We start from the raw sequence: 19,630 nt of genomic DNA, 5'->3' as shown, positions 1-19,630 counted from the left end.
TAGAAACTGTGAAAATTAAAACATCTAAATCCGGAAAAATAAGGATCAAAAGCATCAAATTGACATCAAGCCTCACATCAAACATTAAAGTAACGACAAAAAAGTATTCAAATCTAAAGGAAATTACAAATTTACACTGGATTTTGTTTCTCTACAATGCATGTAAACTACCTTAATGTCAAAACGACCAAACTGACATCTAACACTGGCATCAAAAAACGGTTAAAGGACTGTCCTATGATAAATTTTTAATGGCAATGTTAGATGTCAGTTTGATGTGGTTTTGACATGGAGGTGCCTGTTGTAATATTTTTCAGACAAGTGCAAAAAGATCTGAAAAATGTCACAATGGATGCAGCTTTTCTTTTGAACTTTTTAACAGGTTTGATTGGTTTTTGATGGATTTTGTTAATCTAATAAAATATTTAGTTTATGTACAAAGTTGCCTACAGCTATAAAATATAACATAACTTCTCTGTTGTCTCTTGTGCACATTTTAGAGCAGGGTTAGGGGGTATTTACAACATATTTTCTAGCTGAAAAAGGTGAGACGTGGGCTGTGCATTAGGGAAAAAAATGTGAGATCTCAAAACGTGTGGAACTTGAAACACTACAAATTCTGCCTAACCCAAAAACAATGGGAAAGTAGCGCAGAAGAATGGAAAAATGCAACCTCTTATAGTGTGAAAATGTAAACCATGCAGCTTCAGGCATGACTAAGTACATTCACTGAAACTTCGCCACAGACCATCAGTCAAACACTGCATTTACAGAAAATTGTAGGAGGAAAAAAAACCCAGCAGAACATGACGTATGGCTGGAGCTTCAGCATGTAGTGCATTGGCGTAGGGCCGCGTGTACAGTCATAACTGGACGGGCGGAGGATTATCTCATGCTCTCACATGTTGTGGGATAAAATCCTGCCGTTGCGGGTGGGTAACTGACCGCTGAAAGTGCCAACCAGATTGCCTGACTGCAATGATAATGGAGAGGCGCGGAGCCTTTTCCTAGCCGCAAGAGAGAGGCACTGTAGGGGCTGAAGTCTGGATGTTGGCTCCTCGTGTGAGTTAGTGCTGAGCGTCTGCAGCTGGAGCTTTTGGCCTCTGACAGGAGGGACTTCAATGTGTTTCTGTTGGAAGAACAGGCTCTTATTGCTGGTGTAGGGCAATGACATGCAAAGCCTCACCTGCAAAATTGACTAGATACATTCACATGCGTGGAGTTTGAAGTAGAGTAGAATAGAATAGAATATTCTTAATTGACTAGGTATATCCACATGCTGAATCTGAAAGGAGCCTGGGTACCCCAGAGGTATGGTTTTTTTTTTTGCAGTTTTGTTTTCACGAATGCACTAGAGGTGGCTGTGTATGTTTTTGAGATCTCAAATTTCACTCGCCATTTGTACCTGCTGTTCTAGCGTAAATACACCAGAGACCGCTGTCAAATAACAGAAGGACTGACTTACCCAAAACCCAACCAATAGTATTTTCAAAAGCACCAATTAACCCGCCCACCCACTTCCCTAAACCCAACCAGCAGTTTTATAAAGCAATCCAGATAAAGAAATTATTATTGTTATTTACTTATTTCTAAAATATTTTGCCTTCTGTTTTTGTCTTACCGACTTTCTGGAACTGTTCTTCGCCAGACTCAAACCTCATCGTCGAGGTCAACTCCTCTCTGTGTCTCAAGTCTGCCGACGTACATGCTGAGCTACTGGACAAACTGGTAACAGCCGGAAAGCCGTCTATATGGAGGTAAGCGGTCAGCTGGTAAGCATAAAAAAGGAACAGCGTCATACCACCTCTAAGCATTCACTTTAAAGACGAAAATCCAGCCATACGTACTTTTGGCTACATTCACAATCTCCAGTAATGAATATAGGGCTACTTTTTTAAAATGAGCCTCTGTTGTCCATTTGTAAGGCCTTTGAAAGTAGAATAGAAAAAAGTATTTTAAATTGACTACATTCTGTACAGCCACATGTGTGGCCTTTGACAGTAGAATAGAATAAAATAGAAAAGATTATTCTAAATTGACTAGATACATAAACATGTGTGGCCTTTGAAAGCAGAATAGAATAGAATAGAATAGAATAGAATAGAATAGAATAGAATAGAATAGAATAGAATGACTAGATTCAACCTTAGTTGAAAGCAAAAAACATTTGAGGAAGTTAAAGAAAGAAATATACAGTATAAAGCCCCCCTGAATTATTAGCCCCCTGTTTATTTTTGTCCCCAATTTCTATTTAATGGAAAGAAGAGTTTTTTCAACACATTTCTAATCATAATAGCTTTAATAACTCATAATAACCATCAACTTATCCAGCATATGTACTACACCACGGACAATTTACCCTACCCAATTCACCAGTACCGCATGTCTTTGGACGGTGGGGGAAACCGGAGCACCTGGAGGAAACCCATGCGAACGCAGGGAGAACATGCAAACTCCATACAGAAAAACCAACTGACCCAGTCAAGGCTCGAACCTGCGACCTTCTTGCTGCGAGGCGACAGCACAACCAGGGCCGGAGCAAGCTGAACTGCCGTTCGAGGCAAAGGATGGTCACACCGCCCTCAACCCCAACCCTCTCTACCCTCTCTACCAACCCTCCCACCCTAGACGCGGATATAACGGAGGGTGCAGGTGGTGAGGGTAGTGTCGGGGACGCCGCCCTCTTTATTCTATCGCCCTAGACGCAGATATAACTAAGGGCACAGGTGGTGAGGATATAGTGTCGCGGACACCACCCTCTCTATTAGTCACGGATATTAGGAGGGCGCAGGTGGTGAGGGTAGTGTCTGGGACGCCGCCCTCTCTATTAGTCGCGGATATTAGGAGGGTGCAGGTGGTGAGGGCAGTGTCGGGGACGCTGCCATCTCTATTATATCGCCTTAGACGTGGATAAAAACTGAGGGTGCGGGTGGTGAGGATATTGTCGCGGACACCACCCTCTCTATTAGTCGCGGATATTAGGAGGGCGCAGGTAGTGAGGGTAGTGTCGCGGACGCCGCCCTCTCTATCCTGCCGCCCTGGAAGCGAACTGAGGGCGCGGGTGGTGAGAGTCGTGTCGCGGACACCGCCCTCTCTATTAGTCGCGGATATAACTGAAGGCGCGGGTGGTGAGGGTAGTGTCTGGGACGCTGCCCTCTCTATTAGTCGCGGATATTAGGAGGGCGCAGGTGGTGAGGGTAGTATCGCGGACGCCGCCCTCTCTATTCTGCCGCCCTAGGCGGCCGCCTAGGTCGTCTCTGTGGACGCGCCGGCCCTGAGCACAACCTACTGCTTCACTGCGTCGCCCTTGACCTTAAAATGGTCCATATAAATAAAACCATATTAAAAAAATAATAACTGCTCTTATTAAGAAAAACTTTTATCAGACATACTGTGAAAATGTCCTTGCTTTGTAGAAATATTTACAAAAGAAAATCAAAGGGGAGCTAAGAATTCTGACATCAATTGTATATATATATATTTGAAATGGCCCCAAACACAATATATTTTTTTATTATCTGTACAGTTATTAGGTCTTAATATACATTTACATTTAGTCATTTAGCAGACGCTTTTGTCCAAGATGACCTACAATTGAGGAGGTATTCGGCAATTTAACAAGAATTATTATATACATTTACATCAAGTCCTATGATGCAGTAATGTTACATTTTGGGCTTATAAGTTGATAATTATTTTTATGTCAAGCCTGATAAAATCTAAACTGTTCTGTCTGAAATATAAAATATCAAATTGGATATAACGCCAAGATCATTCCTTAAACTGTGAATTTAGGTATCAGATATTCATTCAGTAAAAGAAATGCTATATCATGCATGCATTATTCGCAGTGGGTAGTGCTGTCATCTCACAGCATTCCTTCAGACAAGTAATCTGCACATTTACGGTGATCAGACATCTTCATATAATGTTCACTGCTCTGTATACCTGCTACACACAACATCTCTCTCACACAATATTTCTACACATAAGCAGTACCTCATGTTCATGTGTGTGGGTTCAGACGGGACACTGGTTCCTCAGAGTCACCGTGGCCTCCATCCAGCCTCTTTTGGCTCAGGCAGCATCTTTCCATCCTGCACAGTGTCAGTTCAGAAAACCAGCCATCCAGACAAGTGTCAATGTGTGCAAACACTGCAAAAGAAACACAGAAAATTATTACAATATTAATGCTAATACAAGCACTTACATACCTAAAAGTGTACCTTTCTGTCTCTGAACAGCAAATGACCTGTTGTATTGTGAAAAACAAACTAGATCTCAACAAACAGCAGTCATATATAGTGGTTCAGTAGCGCCATCTTGCGGTTAAAGATTGGAGACACAGACTGATATATGGAGGAGACACGAGATGATCTTTATATATATATATATTTGTCATTGGTGGTATCTTTTTTATTTATTTATTTATTTATTGAATACAAGAATAATAACATCACTGCATTGAATAGAAAATACAATAACATAAAATAAGAAAGAAGACAGAGAAAAAAATACACAGCCTCAATCATTAAGAAAAAAGATTGTCATAAGCTTTAAGAAACTTATTATTCTTATTATTATTAATAAGCTTAAGAGATTCAATATTGTACGAAATTTCAACAAGGAAAGTATTAAAAATAGGTATTGTTTTTAGAAACTTATTTTTGTGTATAAAAAAATTTACAGTGTAACACAAAAAAATTTACAATAAGATCGAGAGCATGATCATCATCCGAGAAATACAGAAATATATCTTTTATAGACAAATTTAAATTATGTTTAAAAATGGATGATAAATAAAAAATAATGTCATTCCAAAGATGTTTAATGTGAGAGAAACTATAGAATAAGTGAAATAAAGTCTCTTCATGTATATTGCAGAAAGTACACAAATTAGATATGTCAAAATAATTAGCAATTTGGGAATTTGTAGGATAAACATTATGCAAGATCTTAAAATGTATTTCTCTTATTTTGTTGAATATGCTGAATTTTTCGGGTAATAACCATGCTCTCTTCCATTGAATGCAGTCAGAGAAGTTGGTCCAAAAAAATTTACATCTGACACGAGATGATCTTACCCAGGATAACAAGGAAATAGACGACAAATCATAAAAAGCTGTTAAAAGGGGTGTAATTACAATTTTTGACCACAAGGTGCCTCTATAATAACTCCATAATAAATCTACAGAGATTTTGCACACTTGATAAAGTGAACATAACAAAATGATGAGACCTTGTAAAAGAGGAACAGTTTTGGACAAACTAACTTCTACCACGTTTTGTTGCGGTAATAATAAATACCACATGCTACCATCCATTACAGCCTAAAGAAAATCAATTTCTATATTATCAGATTATAATTTTGCTAGAAATACAAGAAAAGCATTTGGTTTAAAGTCACTCAGAAATGTCAACATTTAACAAATTATTTGAAAGCAACTGTAAAACAACACATTGAGTAAAGCATGCTGTTTCTAATACCCATATATTTACACTGTTCTTCTCTTTATTTAGCCTGCCAGCTTTGTGATCTTAAGATCTTGTCATGAATGTTTTCTTATGATGACAAATTGATATTTTTATGATCTTGACAATAAAACTTGACCTGTCGTTTAAGTCATGAGTCATAAAGTCTGCAGTTTTGGTTGAAACTTGTCCATATGCATATATAAATAAAAATGTGAATAAACAGCACATATGAAAGTATTTAATAAAGTTTTTATTCTAAATAAATGGCAAAAAATAAAGTGAGCTGGGAAAAAAGAACATTAAGAGTTTAAGTTTTTGATGAAATAAATAAAGATTTGAGCATCACAGACTTTATTTAAAACTTTATATATATATATATATATATATATATATATATATATATATATATATATATATATATATATATATATATATATACAGTGTGTCTGATAATATTTTTTCTTCTGGAGAAAGTCTTATTTGTTTTATTTCGGCTAGAATAAAAGCAGTTATTAATTTTTTAGAAAACATTTTTGGGAAAACATTCTAACAAAATTTTTAGCCCCTTTACCCTCGTTAACAATAAACCATCGTTATACAATAACTTGACTAATTACCCTAACCTGCCTAGTTCACCTTATTAACCTTGTTAAGCCTTTTAATGTAACTTATCATATATACAGAACTCAGAATAAATGAGTACACCCATCATAGATTTCTCTTTTAAGTGAATATTTTCTATAGGATGCTTAAAAATAATAATGCATTATGATTAGTCAGGTGCAGCAAGGTGGCACAGTGGTTAGCACTGTCACCTCACAGCAAGAAGGTTGCTGGTTCAAGCCTCGGCTGGGTCAGTTGGCATTTCTGTGTGGAGTTTGCATGTTATACACTGTAAAACCCAACAGTCCACTTTATAAATTGAATTGAGTGTAGTTAACTCAAAATGCACTGAAAGTTAATTTTACTCATTTAAAGAGTTTAAACTCAGTGTTCAAAGTGATGAGTTAATTAAATACCTCATTACTTCAAATTAAATGGAGTAAGTTAAACGCTTTGTAGCAATCGATTTCCTCAAAAGGTTTTAGTTACCTTAACTTTTTGGGTTTTACAGTGTAGGTGAATTGGGTATCTAAATTGTCCGTATTGTATGCGTGAATGGGAGTGTATGGATGTTTCCCAGTGATGGGTTGCGTCTGGAATGGCATCCGGTGCGTAAAACACATGCTGGATAAGTTGTGGGTTCATTCCGCTGTGGCGACCCCTGATTAATAAAGGCACTAAGCCGAAAAGAAAATGAATAAATGACTGAATGATTAGTCGGAACTAAAGCCAAAACTGGAACTAATCTAACAAAAAAACATTAACTTCCACAGTCCAAAACCACAGTCAAAAAATAAGTACAACCGAACTAATATGTAAAAAAAAAAAAAATATATATATATATATATATATATATATATATATATATATATATATATATATATATATATATATATATATATATATATATAATTTATTTTTAAGAAGAAACAGGAAAAATCAAGAAAATCATTAAAAAAATTATCAAGTTAAGTTTTTGTACAATTTAGTAGTTTTAATTTCGCATGAATTTAAAGGCATTATCTATGATATTCTATAATATCTATAATAATATTGCATTATTATTTATTATTTTAATAGATATAACTTTTTAATAAAAATGTTTCATTTAAATGCTACAAAAGATATTACCTATATTCACTGAGAAATAGATAACAATATTTTTTTCCAAATGGAGGTGTACTCATTTATGCTGAGCATTGTGTATATACATATCAGTGTAACCACTAACACAAATATGTTTTACAACAGAAAATAGATAAGAGAACAAGTAAAACTTGATATTTGGGAACTAACTGACCTTGACCCGACCCAACCTGATTTGCAATAAAATATTAAATGAAGTTGGGAAGTTGGGTTTGTGTTGAAATCTTTAAAATTTTGAGAGGAAGTATTAAATTTGCATAATAATAATTTAATGGGAACTTCTATCAAAACCTTCAAATGGCAAAAACAATTCTATGTTAAAGATGTATGGAGGATAAAAGGTGAAGACGATTAAAGTCAAAGGAGTAAAAAAATAGAGGCTACCACACAGATACCTTAAAAATAATTAAATAATAAAATCTCATGTTAATCTCATGATTTTTTATTGACCATTAATCATTTAATGCTAATTATTCATTGATATATATTTGAAGTGTTTTTAGACAGCATTTTGAACTAATTAAATATCACCTGACTGAGTAAAAATAACGAGTTTATTAATAACCCATAACTTGTTTTTAGTCATTTTCATAAATCATGTTTTTTTGCAGTTGTACTCTTCTGTACACAACATAAAAATATGATGTATGAAAATGACTAAAAGTTATGGGTTATTAATAAACTCTTCATTTTCACTCAATCAGGATATTTAATTATATACACCATGATTCAAAATCTAGCTTTTTAACAAAACAAAATACTTTTATTCAGAAGGAATGTATTCATTCATTCATTCATTCATTTTCTTTTCGGCTTAGTCCCTTTATTAATCCAGGATCACCACACTGGAATGAACCACCAACTTATCCAGCAGGTTTTTACGCAGCGAATGCCCTTCCAGACGCAACCCATCTCTGGGAAACAGCCACATACACTCATTCACACAGTCTTTGGACTGTGGGGGAACCGGAGCACCCAGAGGAAACCCACATAAACGTATGCATGCAAACTCCACCCAGAAACGCAAACTGACCCAGCCAAGGCTCAAACCAGTGAACTTCTTGCTGGGAAGCGACAGCACTACCTACTGCACCACTGCGTCACCAGAAAGAATGCATTAAACTAATAATTAATAGCATTTAAAATGTTACAAAACTTGATTTTAAATAAATTATGCCTTAACTTTTTTATTCATAAAACAGCCCAAAAACATACCATAGTTTCCAGAAATACCTTAATCAGCCAACATAATAATAAATATTTTTTTAAATATCAATTAATGATTTCTGAAGAATCACGAGCCACTGAACACTGCAGTCATTATGCAGAAATGTCCCCTTTGCATGACAGGAATAAATACATTTGAAGATTTATTATAGTAAGGGCGGCATGGTGGCTTAGGGGTTAGCTCTGTCGCCTCACAGAAAGAAAATCGCTGGTTTGAGTCCCGACAGCACCAGTTGGCATTTCAGTAAGGAGTTTGCATGTTCTCCCCAAGTTTGGGTGGGTTTCCTCCGGGTACTCCGGTTTACACCACAGTCCCCACAGAAAAGACATGTGCTAAAGGGGAATTGAATAAGCTAAATTGGCTGTAGTGTATGAGTGTGTATGGATGTTTTCCAGTACTGGGAAGGGCATCAGCTGTGTAAAACATATTCTGGATAAGCTGGCGGTTCATTCTGCTGTGGTGACCCCTGATGAATAAATGGACTATGCGAAGGAAAATGAGTGAATTATATAGTAAATAATATATAATTCACAAGCCACGATTGCAATAACATTTGACCAAATAGAATCAAATATATGCAGCCATAAAAGAAAAAAACAGGCCAGCAACCTCACAGACAAACATTTAAACAGAGGGAAAATGTAAAAATCAGTCCAAGGCACTCAAAAAACATTAAAATATTTTAAAATATTTTATAAAAGCCTTTATTCACATGGCTAATCCGTAAAAAACTACACGTTTCAGCAATGAACTGCTTTCATCAGCGTAACAGGTCTGGAGTTTCTTTTGAATGCTACAGTCTCACATATTCAACAATATATAATAAAAGTTTGTAGAACATATATTTAAAAAAAGAAGAAAAAAATCTAACAAAAAAAGAGAACATTTTTATTCGTCAATTAAGCCTGGTAGTCTAGTCAATTCTAATGTATAGATCCAAAAGGTTTTTCTTTGTTTTAATCTTTTTTTATCCTGTCTCTTCTCCTAGTAGAATTTAAAAATATGCTCTATATACCAACCATTTTTAATGAACTGGGATTGCCATGACCTTGATTTTTATAATGTAAAGCCATTGCATATTGTGGATTACAGGTGCGTATCGCAGTTTTATGCTCAGCTAATGTCAATTTTAATTTTCTCTTAGTCATTCTATATATATTATTCATCACTATCCATCACTGTATATAAGCCTCCGCATGGACATTCCAGTCGATTTACAACAAATGTAATATTGTAATTAATAAATGAACTGATCTTAAATTCCCGGCCTGATTTTGGATCCCTAAATATGCAGGTTATCACAATGATTGCAATTACCACATTTGAAGTTTCCTGTTGTTTGACTTAGCCAAGATTGGCTTCTCACCATGTTTTTAGATTTTTTAATAAATGACCAATATAATGTACTTTTTTTTTTTTTTTTTGCTTTATAACACAAACGACAAAATATTATGTTATGAATAAGTTAAATCCAAATGCCTTGTTTGTATTTTTAGCAGAAAAAAAGAGAATCATCCTATATAAATCTATAAAGTTCTTCTCTTAATAATAATTAAGCTCTCCCCCAGAACATATATATAAACTGTTTAACGGCAGGTACTCATATATTGTATATCATTTATACCTTTTATCTTTTTGTTAGCCTGCCAGTTTTGCACTTTGTGATCATGACATGATTTTCTTACTGTTTGCTTATGTCTTCTTGTGATCATGATGTCATTTTCTTACAATTTCCACATGTTTTGTTTTTCTATTCTCGTGATCATGCCGTCATTTTCTTGTGATCTAGTTTTACTGTGATCACAATTTTCTCATGACCTTCACAAACATCTGACGTTTAGAAAGATACATTGTTAAAAATATTAATGTTTGTTGTCTGATTTATGCAGTATACAAGATGCTGGTGTCAGAATCAAAGCAATCTTCAAATTGTAAACTGGAAGCTTGGAGATTAGATCTTAAGGAGGATATTTCTGTAGAGGGCTGGATGAAGACATGCGAGGAAGCTCCATCACCAACAATCAACACTCATTCGACACTGTAACAATATAAGTGGTTGATGAGGATTTACATAACTCCAGTTTTATTGCATAGAAATAATGGAAATATTCCAGATACTTGTTTGAGATGCAGAATTAAACGTGAAGGAATACAGAATACCAATGTCTCCTTTAATTTTTTTTTAATTTCATTTATATCCCAATGAGATCAAGTTAAAAAAGACGGAGCATATATTTATGAATATACAGTGCATCCGGAAAGTATTCATGACGCTTCACTTTTTCCACATTTGTTATGTTACACCCTTATTCCAAAATGGATTAAATAGATTTTTTCCTCAAAGTTCTACACATAATAACATATAGTGACAATGTGAAAAAACATTTTTTGAAATTGTTGCAAATTTATTATAAATAAAAAACCTGAAAAATCAGATGTACATCAGTATTCACAGCCTTTGCCGCGAAGCTCTAAATGGAGCTCAGGTACATTCTGTTTCCACTGATCATTCTTGAGATGTTTCAGCAGCTTAATTGGAGTTCACCTGTGGTAAATTCAGTTAATTGGACATGATTTGAAAAGGCATACACCTGTCTATATAGGGTCCCAGGGTTGACAGTGCATGTCAAAGCACAAACCAAGCATGAAGACAAAGGAATTGTCTGTAGACCTCCGAGGCAGGATTGTCTTGAGCCACAAGACTGTGGAAGGTTACAGAAAGATTTCTGCTGCTCTAAAAGTTCCAGTGAGCACAGTGGCCTCCATCATCGATAAGTGGAAGATGTTTGGAACCACCAGGACTCTTCCTAGAGCTGGCCGGCCATCTAAGCTGAGTGATCGGGGGAGAAGGGCCTTAGTCAGGGGGGTGATCAATTACCCAATGGTCAATCTGTCTGAGCTCCAGCATTCAGGCGTGTATGGTGTAGAGGCCCGCCTGGATTTTAGGACTAACCCATCTGAAGGACTCTCAGACCATAAGAAACAAAATTCGGGTCTAATGAGACTAAAATTGAACTCTTTGGAGTGAACACCAGGTGTTACGTTTATAGAAAACCAGACACCGCTTATCATAAGGCTAATCCCACCCCTACAGTGAAGCATGGTGGTGTGGGGATGTTTTTCAGCAGCAGGAACTGGAAGACTAGTCAGGATAGAGGGAAAGATGAATGCAGCAATGTACAGAGACATCCTGAATGAAAACCTGCTTCAGAGTGCTCTTGACCTCAGACTGGGGCATCTTACAGCAGGACAATGACCCAAAGTACACCGCCACACCTAAATCCTATTAAACATCTCTGGAGAGATCTGAAAATGGTTGTACATCGTCGCTGCCCATCCAACCTGATAGAGCTTGGGAGATACTGCAAAGAGGAATAGGCAAAAAAAAAAAAATTTAAAAAATACAGGTGTGCCAAGCTTGTGGCATCATATTCAAAGAGACTTGAAGCTGTAATCGTAACATGCAACAGCAAAGGCTGTGAATACTGATGTACATGAGATTTTTCAGGTTTTTTAATTTAAATAAATTTGCAACAATTTCAAAATATCTTTTTTTCACATAGTCATTATGGGGTATTGTGTGTAGAATTTATTTTCCATTTTTATAATTTTTTTTTTTAGGGGTTTTTCACCTTTCTTTGGAAAGGACAGTAGAGATTGCAGACAGGAAAGTATTGGGAGCAGAGAGAGGGGAAGGGTTGGCAAAGGACTTCGAGCCGGGAATCGAACTTGGGTCACCGTGAGCACCATGGTGCTATATGTGCACTTAACCACTAGGCTATTGGCACCGACTTGTGCATAGAATTTTGAGGAAATCAATCAATCAATCAATCAATCAATCAATCAATCAATCAATCAATCAATCAATCAATCAATCAATCAATCAATCTATATATCTCTCTCTCTCTCTTTCTATATATATATATATATATATATATATATATATATATATATATATATATATATATATATATATATATATATATATATATATGGGAAATAAATTAATTTAATCCATTTTGGAATAAATCTGTCACATAAAAAATGTGGAAAAAGTGAAGCTCTATGATTACGTTCTGGATGCACTGTATATTTTATATGGCTTATTTCTTTAAAAGGGAAAAGTATATGTGCACCAAATATAGGCCGTTGGCTGAAAGAGATGGTAACAAACATGTCAATGCAAAAAATAACATATATTAAGAAATAAATTCATCATTTTGGATAGAGTTTGGGGACTTTTTTATGTTGTTTTTAAAAAGTGGTGGATTTGTAAATGTTTTACATGAAGATTAGTAAAAGAAGTGATATTGTATTCTAATGTAAAATGCTGAGAAGCCTTTTGTTTAGTTTGTTCATTTGTTTGCTTGTTGGTTTATGTTATATCTGGCACATGGAAATGTGTATGTACATGTTAAAATATAATAAAAAGGAATTGGGGAAAAAAAGGTCGTAGTCCGCACTTGTGTAACTTAAGGCTGTCCATAAGGTTGAAGAGAGCAACCATGTAAAAAAAAATGTTAAATTGACCACAATCATATGTATAGAAGTAAAACATTTAAAAGGGAACTGAAATTATAGGCAGTTAGTCTGGTTAGGAAATACAATGTTTATAAACAGGAACCTCAGATTTTAAATAAAAAAATATCCAGTAAGTAAATGTTGCATAAAAACTGGGAAATTTAAATGTAGAAATTACTGTAATGTGATTTTCTCATGGCAGTTAATTCCGTTGTGGCGACCTCTGAAATAAAGACTAAGCTGAAGGAAAATGAATGAATCAATGATTTTCTCATCTCCATTAATGGAGCTTAATTTCTTTACTAGGGGATTGTAGTCAAATAAAGAGTCTTGTGATGATTAACAACAATATAAATAAATCAAATATATTATGAAAACTGTTATAGAAATGGGGGTATATGCACACAGACTTTTAATTTCAGCCAGCAAGCCTCAGCACTTCCAGGGAACTGTCCTTCCATTATAAAATTGCCATGTTTAAGGTCTGATTTCTTCAAAAATCTTCACTCCCTGATATATATATATATATATATATATATATATATATATATATATATATATATATATATATATATATATATATATATATATATATATTCTATCTTTAAAATATGACAGTTTATTTTACCCCGGTATCAATAGTTTCTGCGCTCCCCTGCTGAATCTGAAGGCACTAACGATTACATGGTCTTTTAACTCGCTTTATGATTGAACAGCTAAATAAACTATTAAGTCTATTAAATTGAATGTATTGTAATTACATTAAAACATCAGTGCTGTAAAAGCAACCTTATGAAATTGAAAATAGTCAAATTAAACTTTTTACCGGACGTTTATCATTGGCTGAAAAACACTAGCTCTGCATAGAGCCCATTCAAGACCACTTAGAAATCCTCAGTTTCTCTGAATGTAATATTTATAGTTGTGAGTAACAGTAAAATATTTTTTGTTTTGTTCTGCAAACTGACATTTCTTCCCAATTTATTATAAAACAAGTTGTCTTTTAGAGTTTAAAATAACAATTAATCATAGTACATTTTAATATACATTTACAAAATACATGCATGTCTTTTTATGGAAAATAAAAATGCTCTAAATGACAACATTTTTATTTATAATCGGGGAACCTTTATTAAATAAAACAAACATTAAAATTGGACCCAAACCATTTTGGAAGAAAATACATAAGGTACTGGAAAATATTCTTAAGCTAAATTTTGACATGACCCCAGCTTTGTACTTATTGAATCTTAATGCAAATAATCTGTTTGAAAAATATGCATTCCAGTTATTTATTGTATTGGTATATTTAGCTAAAAAATTTATTTTGCTACTCTGGTCTGCATCACAGGCTCCATCTTTTAAAATGTGGATATCACAGATTGCTACATGGCTACCATTAGAACTTACCTATGACAAACATAAAAAATCTGATAGAAAAATGATAGATTTTGGTCAATTTGGTCTCCCCTTTGGGAGTACATAAAAGAGCTCTCTTAAATTAACACAGCATCCTTGACATTCATTTACACTTTTTGTTATAACCTACACTTAAAGACTACTCTAAGATGATGTAATTGTACTTCTAATTATTCTTTACCTATTTATTTATTATTTTTTTACATTAATTTCTCTGTTACTTTCACTCTCAAGACTGTACATTCTCTGTAATATGTTAAAACATTTTGATGTTTATGTTTTGTGAAGATGGGCATACAATAAAAATAAATAAATAAATAAATAAAATTGGACCCAAACATAAATCCAGAATATCCAGAGAGTTTTCATACTGGTGTGTGCGTGCCTGTGTGCGAGTTTCCCATGAACCTATAAATGCATAAAATTATAAAATGCATAATTTAGTGCAGAGGAACTACAGATAAAACTGCTTCTTTTTTCTTTACCAGGTACATTTCTGCTTTGTCTTTTTTACTTACTTTTTTTGTTTGTTTAAAAGAATTATATCAGCTACTTCTGTAAACCTTATAAGGAACAATGTTATGCTAATGTTACTTGTACATATTTTAAATATTACTGCAATATTTAAAACTACAATTAACACATTTCCATTGCAACGTACTTTTATACTTAGTTATCAAAACTGAAATAAATATCTATGGAAATAACTACATGTGAATTGAACATTTAGCTGTTTGCAAATCTAAATGTAATTATAAATTGATAAAATACATGCTAAAATAGCTATATATTCATGTATGTATGTAATATAACCAGAAGTTCTAAAAAACACCTAAAGAACACTTAAAATATAATATAATATAATACAATACAATACAATACAATACAATACAATATAATATAATATAATATAATATAATATAATACAATACAATATAATATAATATAATACAATACAATATAATATAATATAATATAATATAATATAATATAATATAATATATTATAATATAATAAAGTATAATATAATGTAATATAATATAATATAATATGAAATAATATAATACAATATAATATAATATAATAGAACATAAAATAATATAATATACTATAATATAATATAATATAATACAATATAATATAATATAATATAATATAATATAATATAATATAATATAATATAATATAATATAATATAATATAATATAATATAATATAATAAAATATAATAAAATATCATATAATATGAAATAATATAATAGAATATAATAGACTATAAAATAATATAATATAATATAATATAATAAAATATAATAAAGTATGATATAATGTAATATAATATAATATGAAATAATATAAAATAATATAATATAATATAATATAATATAATATAATAGAACATAAAATAATATAATATACTATAATATACTATAATATAATATAATATAATATAATACAATACAATACAATACAATACAATACAATATAATATAATATAATATAATATAATATAATATAATATAATATAATATAATATAATATAATATAATATAATATAATACAATACAATACAATACAATACAATACAATACAATACAATACAATATAATATAATATAATATAATATAATATAATATAATATAATATAATAAAATATAATATAATATTCATTCATTCATTTTCTTGTCGGCTTAGTCCCTTTATTAATCCAGGGTCGCCACAGCGGAATGAACCGCCAACTTATCATTATAATATATAATATATTACATTAGAATAGAATAGAATAGAATAGAATAGAATAGAATAGAATAGAATAGAATTACATGTTATTATAAGTTTACATATTCTCCCCGTGCTCTGGTTTCCTCCACAGTCCAAAGACATGTGGTACAGGTGAATTGGGTAGGCTATTTATTTCCCAGAGATGGGTTGCAGCTGGAAGGGCTTTCGCTGTGTAATATGCTTGATAAGTTGGTGGTTCATTCCGCTGTGGCGACCCCTGATTAATAAAGGGACTAAGCCGAAAACAAAATGAATGAATGAATGAATAACCAACTATAATCCCAATTCTACATTGAAGATTCTGCAATGTGACTATTACAGATGCACACATTATGGATGCTCAAACAATATATTGTGCAGGCCTAATGTATATGAATGAGAGGAAGTAACTAATCACCTTGCTTTCATATCCCTATTTACATTATTTTCATTCAAACACCTCTCCAAGTTCATGATCCTGTTTCTAAATGGCATGGGTAGGCCCACCCGGAATCTGTGTGCGCAGAACTCCGCAGATTTTCCGCAGATTCCTGCAGATTTTTAGCCCATCATTAATTCTGTTTATTTACTTGAGTAAATGTGTGTAAATCTAAATTTATTCAGTTTTTAAATTAATTTCAGTAATATTATTGACTAATGTGGAAATGGTCATCTGATTTATGTACAATGCAGTTTGTACAGAATTATTTTTTGTCTTTTACTAGATATATTATAAGACATACTTGCTATATTTACCAAATAAAGTGAATCTAATTGGATTTGCATTTTCAACATTAAATAAAAGTTAAAAAGAAATTATTTTTTATTTCATATATAAAGGTCTTAGTTATGATACTCCCAAAACAATTCCGCAGAAATCCGCAGACTACTACCAAAATTCTCAGCAGAAATAGCAAAAAACGTCCGCAGATTCCGTCTGGCCCTAGGCATGGGTCACAATTTGACTGAAGAGATTTCCTGTTTTTACAGTTGGTATAAATCTAAACAACAAATCTGATGAAGTTTCCAGTAATTACACAGGGAGGAGCCTGTCTACAAATATAAGAGGTATAGAATCACCGGACAGAACGACACAGACAGCAGCAGAAGCATCCCGAACAGAAGGAAAACCAGCCAGAAAGGTAAATATTACTATCACTCTCAGCAAATTTGCTTTGGGAAAAGTAAACTATATCTAATATCTAATTCTAATAGGTAGTCTTATATACAGTCCATTCACAGCATAATGCACCCCTATTTAAAAATGAACATTTGATCCATTTCTGAATATGGTGAATATATAAAGTATATTTTGGTGAACGGCTAAAAAGTTATTTTGATTAAAATAAGACTTTGATCAACTAAACAGATAATACATTTAATGTCAAATGAGGTGCTGCCGAATCAAATGACAAACATTTACAACAACTAAATTCTATTCTATGTATTACAAGTTTTATTTCATACTTTTCCCTAACATATTTAGTGGAGTGTACATAGTTATTTTGTTATCCAAATTTCTTTGTTAGATTAGTTCCAGATTTGGCTTTATTACTGACATGCAATGTACACGCACACACACACACATACACACACACTGTATATTATAGTATAGCAAACTATAAAAGGTTTTAATTTAAAATACAGATCCATAGGGGGAGAACTATTTTATGATGGGCAGTGCACTAAAGTAAACTAAAATAAAGTTACCTTAAAAAAATAATAAATAATAAATAAAAAAATAAAATAAATAAAGTAAATAAAATAAATAAAATAAATAAATAAATAAATAAATAATGGTAAAATTAACATTAATAATAATAATAATAATAAGTAGAAGAAGAAGAAGTAGAAGAAGAAGAAGTAAAAAATAAAACAAAATTTAAAAGTTCTAAAATAAAATTTTAAAAAAAATAAATAAAATAAAAGGATCGCCTCAAAGCAAGACGGTTGCTGGTTCGAGCCCCAGCTGGGTCAGTTGGCATTTCTGTGTGGAGTTTACATGTTCTCCCCATGTTCGCGTGGTTTCCCCAGATTAATAAGGGGACTAAGCCGAAAAGAAAATGAAGAAATAATAAAAAAATAAAAAAAACCTGATATTACAAATGAGAGATCTGTACTTATTTATGATTGGGAGTGTAATAAAATAAAATAATAACATACCTAATATTCTCCTATTTCACATTTTCAGATGTTCCCAGTGTTGATGTTTATCATGGCGGCTCTGGTGGCTGCAGATGAGCCTCTGCTGGATCTGTCCATTCCGATGGAGACTGAAGACGTCTCTGCCTCTGTGATTCACTGCGATGCTCGAACTGTGTGTCCAGATAGAACAACATGCTGTCGGACTCCATATGGCAAGTGGACATGTTGTCCCTTCCCAATGGTAAGAGAATCTCGTTTTTTATATTCTTCTACTCATAGTTACAGGGTTAACCTTTGCTCACTCTCTCCTCTGCTTCAGGGTCAGTGTTGCAGGGATGGGATTCACTGCTGTCGACACGGTTATCGCTGCAATTTCGCCTCCACCCGATGCCTGCGAGGCTGGCTGTCACTGCCATCGTCTTTCCAGGAGGCCACCAGAACCTTCGAGAAAGATCAGGTATGGCAGACCACTGTGAAAATGTACAAATAAAATATGTAAATAAATAATAGTGCATAATAATAGTGCAGTGCAAATATTAATTGCATTCAAAATAAAAGTTTAAAAAGTATTATATGCAAAACACACTTATTTAAAAACTAAATTAAACAAAACTTTTTTTGCATCGATATTTAGATTGATATTTGATGTGTGTGTGTGTGTGTGTATGTATGTATATATATATATATATATATATATATATATATATATATATATATATATATATATATATAAATAAATATATATATATATATATATATATATATATATATATATATATATATATATATATATATATATATATATTTGAAGTCAGAATTATTAGCCCTCCTGTTTATTTTTTCTCTAATTTCTGTTTAATGGAGAGCAGATTTTTCCAACACGTTTCTAAACATAATAGTTTTAATAACTCATTTCTAATTACTGATTTATTTTATCTTTGTCATGATGACAGTACATAATATTTTACTAGATATTTTCAAGATATATACAGCTTAAGGTGACATTTAAAGGCTTAACTAGATTAATTAGGTTAACTAGGCAGGTTAGAGTAATTAGGAAAGTTATTGTATTGTGTTTAAAAATTGAAAACTGCTTTTATTCTAGCCAAAATAAAACAAATAAGACTTTCTTCAGAAGAAAAAATATTATCAGACACACTGTGAAAATTTATTTGGGAAATAAAAAAAAAAGCAAAGGGGGCGAATAATTCTGATTGCAACTGTATATACAGTTAAAGTCAGAATTATTAGCCCCCTTTGATTTTTTCTTCTCTTTTATAAATATTTTAAATTAGTGCTTAATTTAGAAGAGTGGCAAATAACGCATCAAGA

The 19,630-nt window shown here is 32.6% G+C and overlaps 2 protein-coding genes and 2 long non-coding RNA genes across 4 annotated transcripts in view; 2 read left to right on the top strand and 2 right to left on the bottom strand.

Annotated features, from left to right (window-relative positions):
* The window catches only part of rbm48 (RNA binding motif protein 48), a 49,195-nt gene that overhangs the window by 3,658 nt on the left and 25,907 nt on the right, over positions 1-19,630 (bottom strand). The gene's annotated exons all lie outside the window — the stretch shown is intronic.
* Positions 835-12,893, top strand: LOC141379171 (uncharacterized). The gene is made up of 3 exons (XR_015517152.2): positions 835-1,311; positions 1,649-1,757; positions 10,342-12,893. It is a non-coding gene; the product is annotated as an uncharacterized LOC141379171 (long non-coding RNA).
* The window catches only part of grnas (granulin antisense), a 25,575-nt gene continuing 16,783 nt past the window's right edge, over positions 10,839-19,630 (bottom strand). The window contains 2 exon segments of the long non-coding RNA NR_003147.1: positions 10,839-11,814; positions 18,317-18,768. This is a non-coding gene — a long non-coding RNA (granulin antisense).
* grna.2 (granulin a, tandem duplicate 2) overlaps positions 17,234-19,630 on the top strand; it is a 3,206-nt gene continuing 809 nt past the window's right edge. The window contains 3 exon segments of the mRNA NM_212756.2: positions 17,234-17,295; positions 18,345-18,539; positions 18,618-18,755. Of these exon segments, the coding sequence (NP_997921.1) occupies positions 18,345-18,539; positions 18,618-18,755 (333 nt within the window). The 5' untranslated portion in view covers positions 17,234-17,295.

This window comes from Danio rerio, chromosome 19 (assembly GCF_052040795.2).
Source record: "Danio rerio strain M-AB ecotype USA chromosome 19, GRCz13ab, whole genome shotgun sequence".
NCBI classification, from domain to species: Eukaryota; Metazoa; Chordata; class Actinopteri; order Cypriniformes; family Danionidae; genus Danio; species Danio rerio.
The sequence above is the reverse complement of the archived record's forward strand: the minus strand, read 5'-3'. Positions and strand labels throughout refer to the sequence as shown.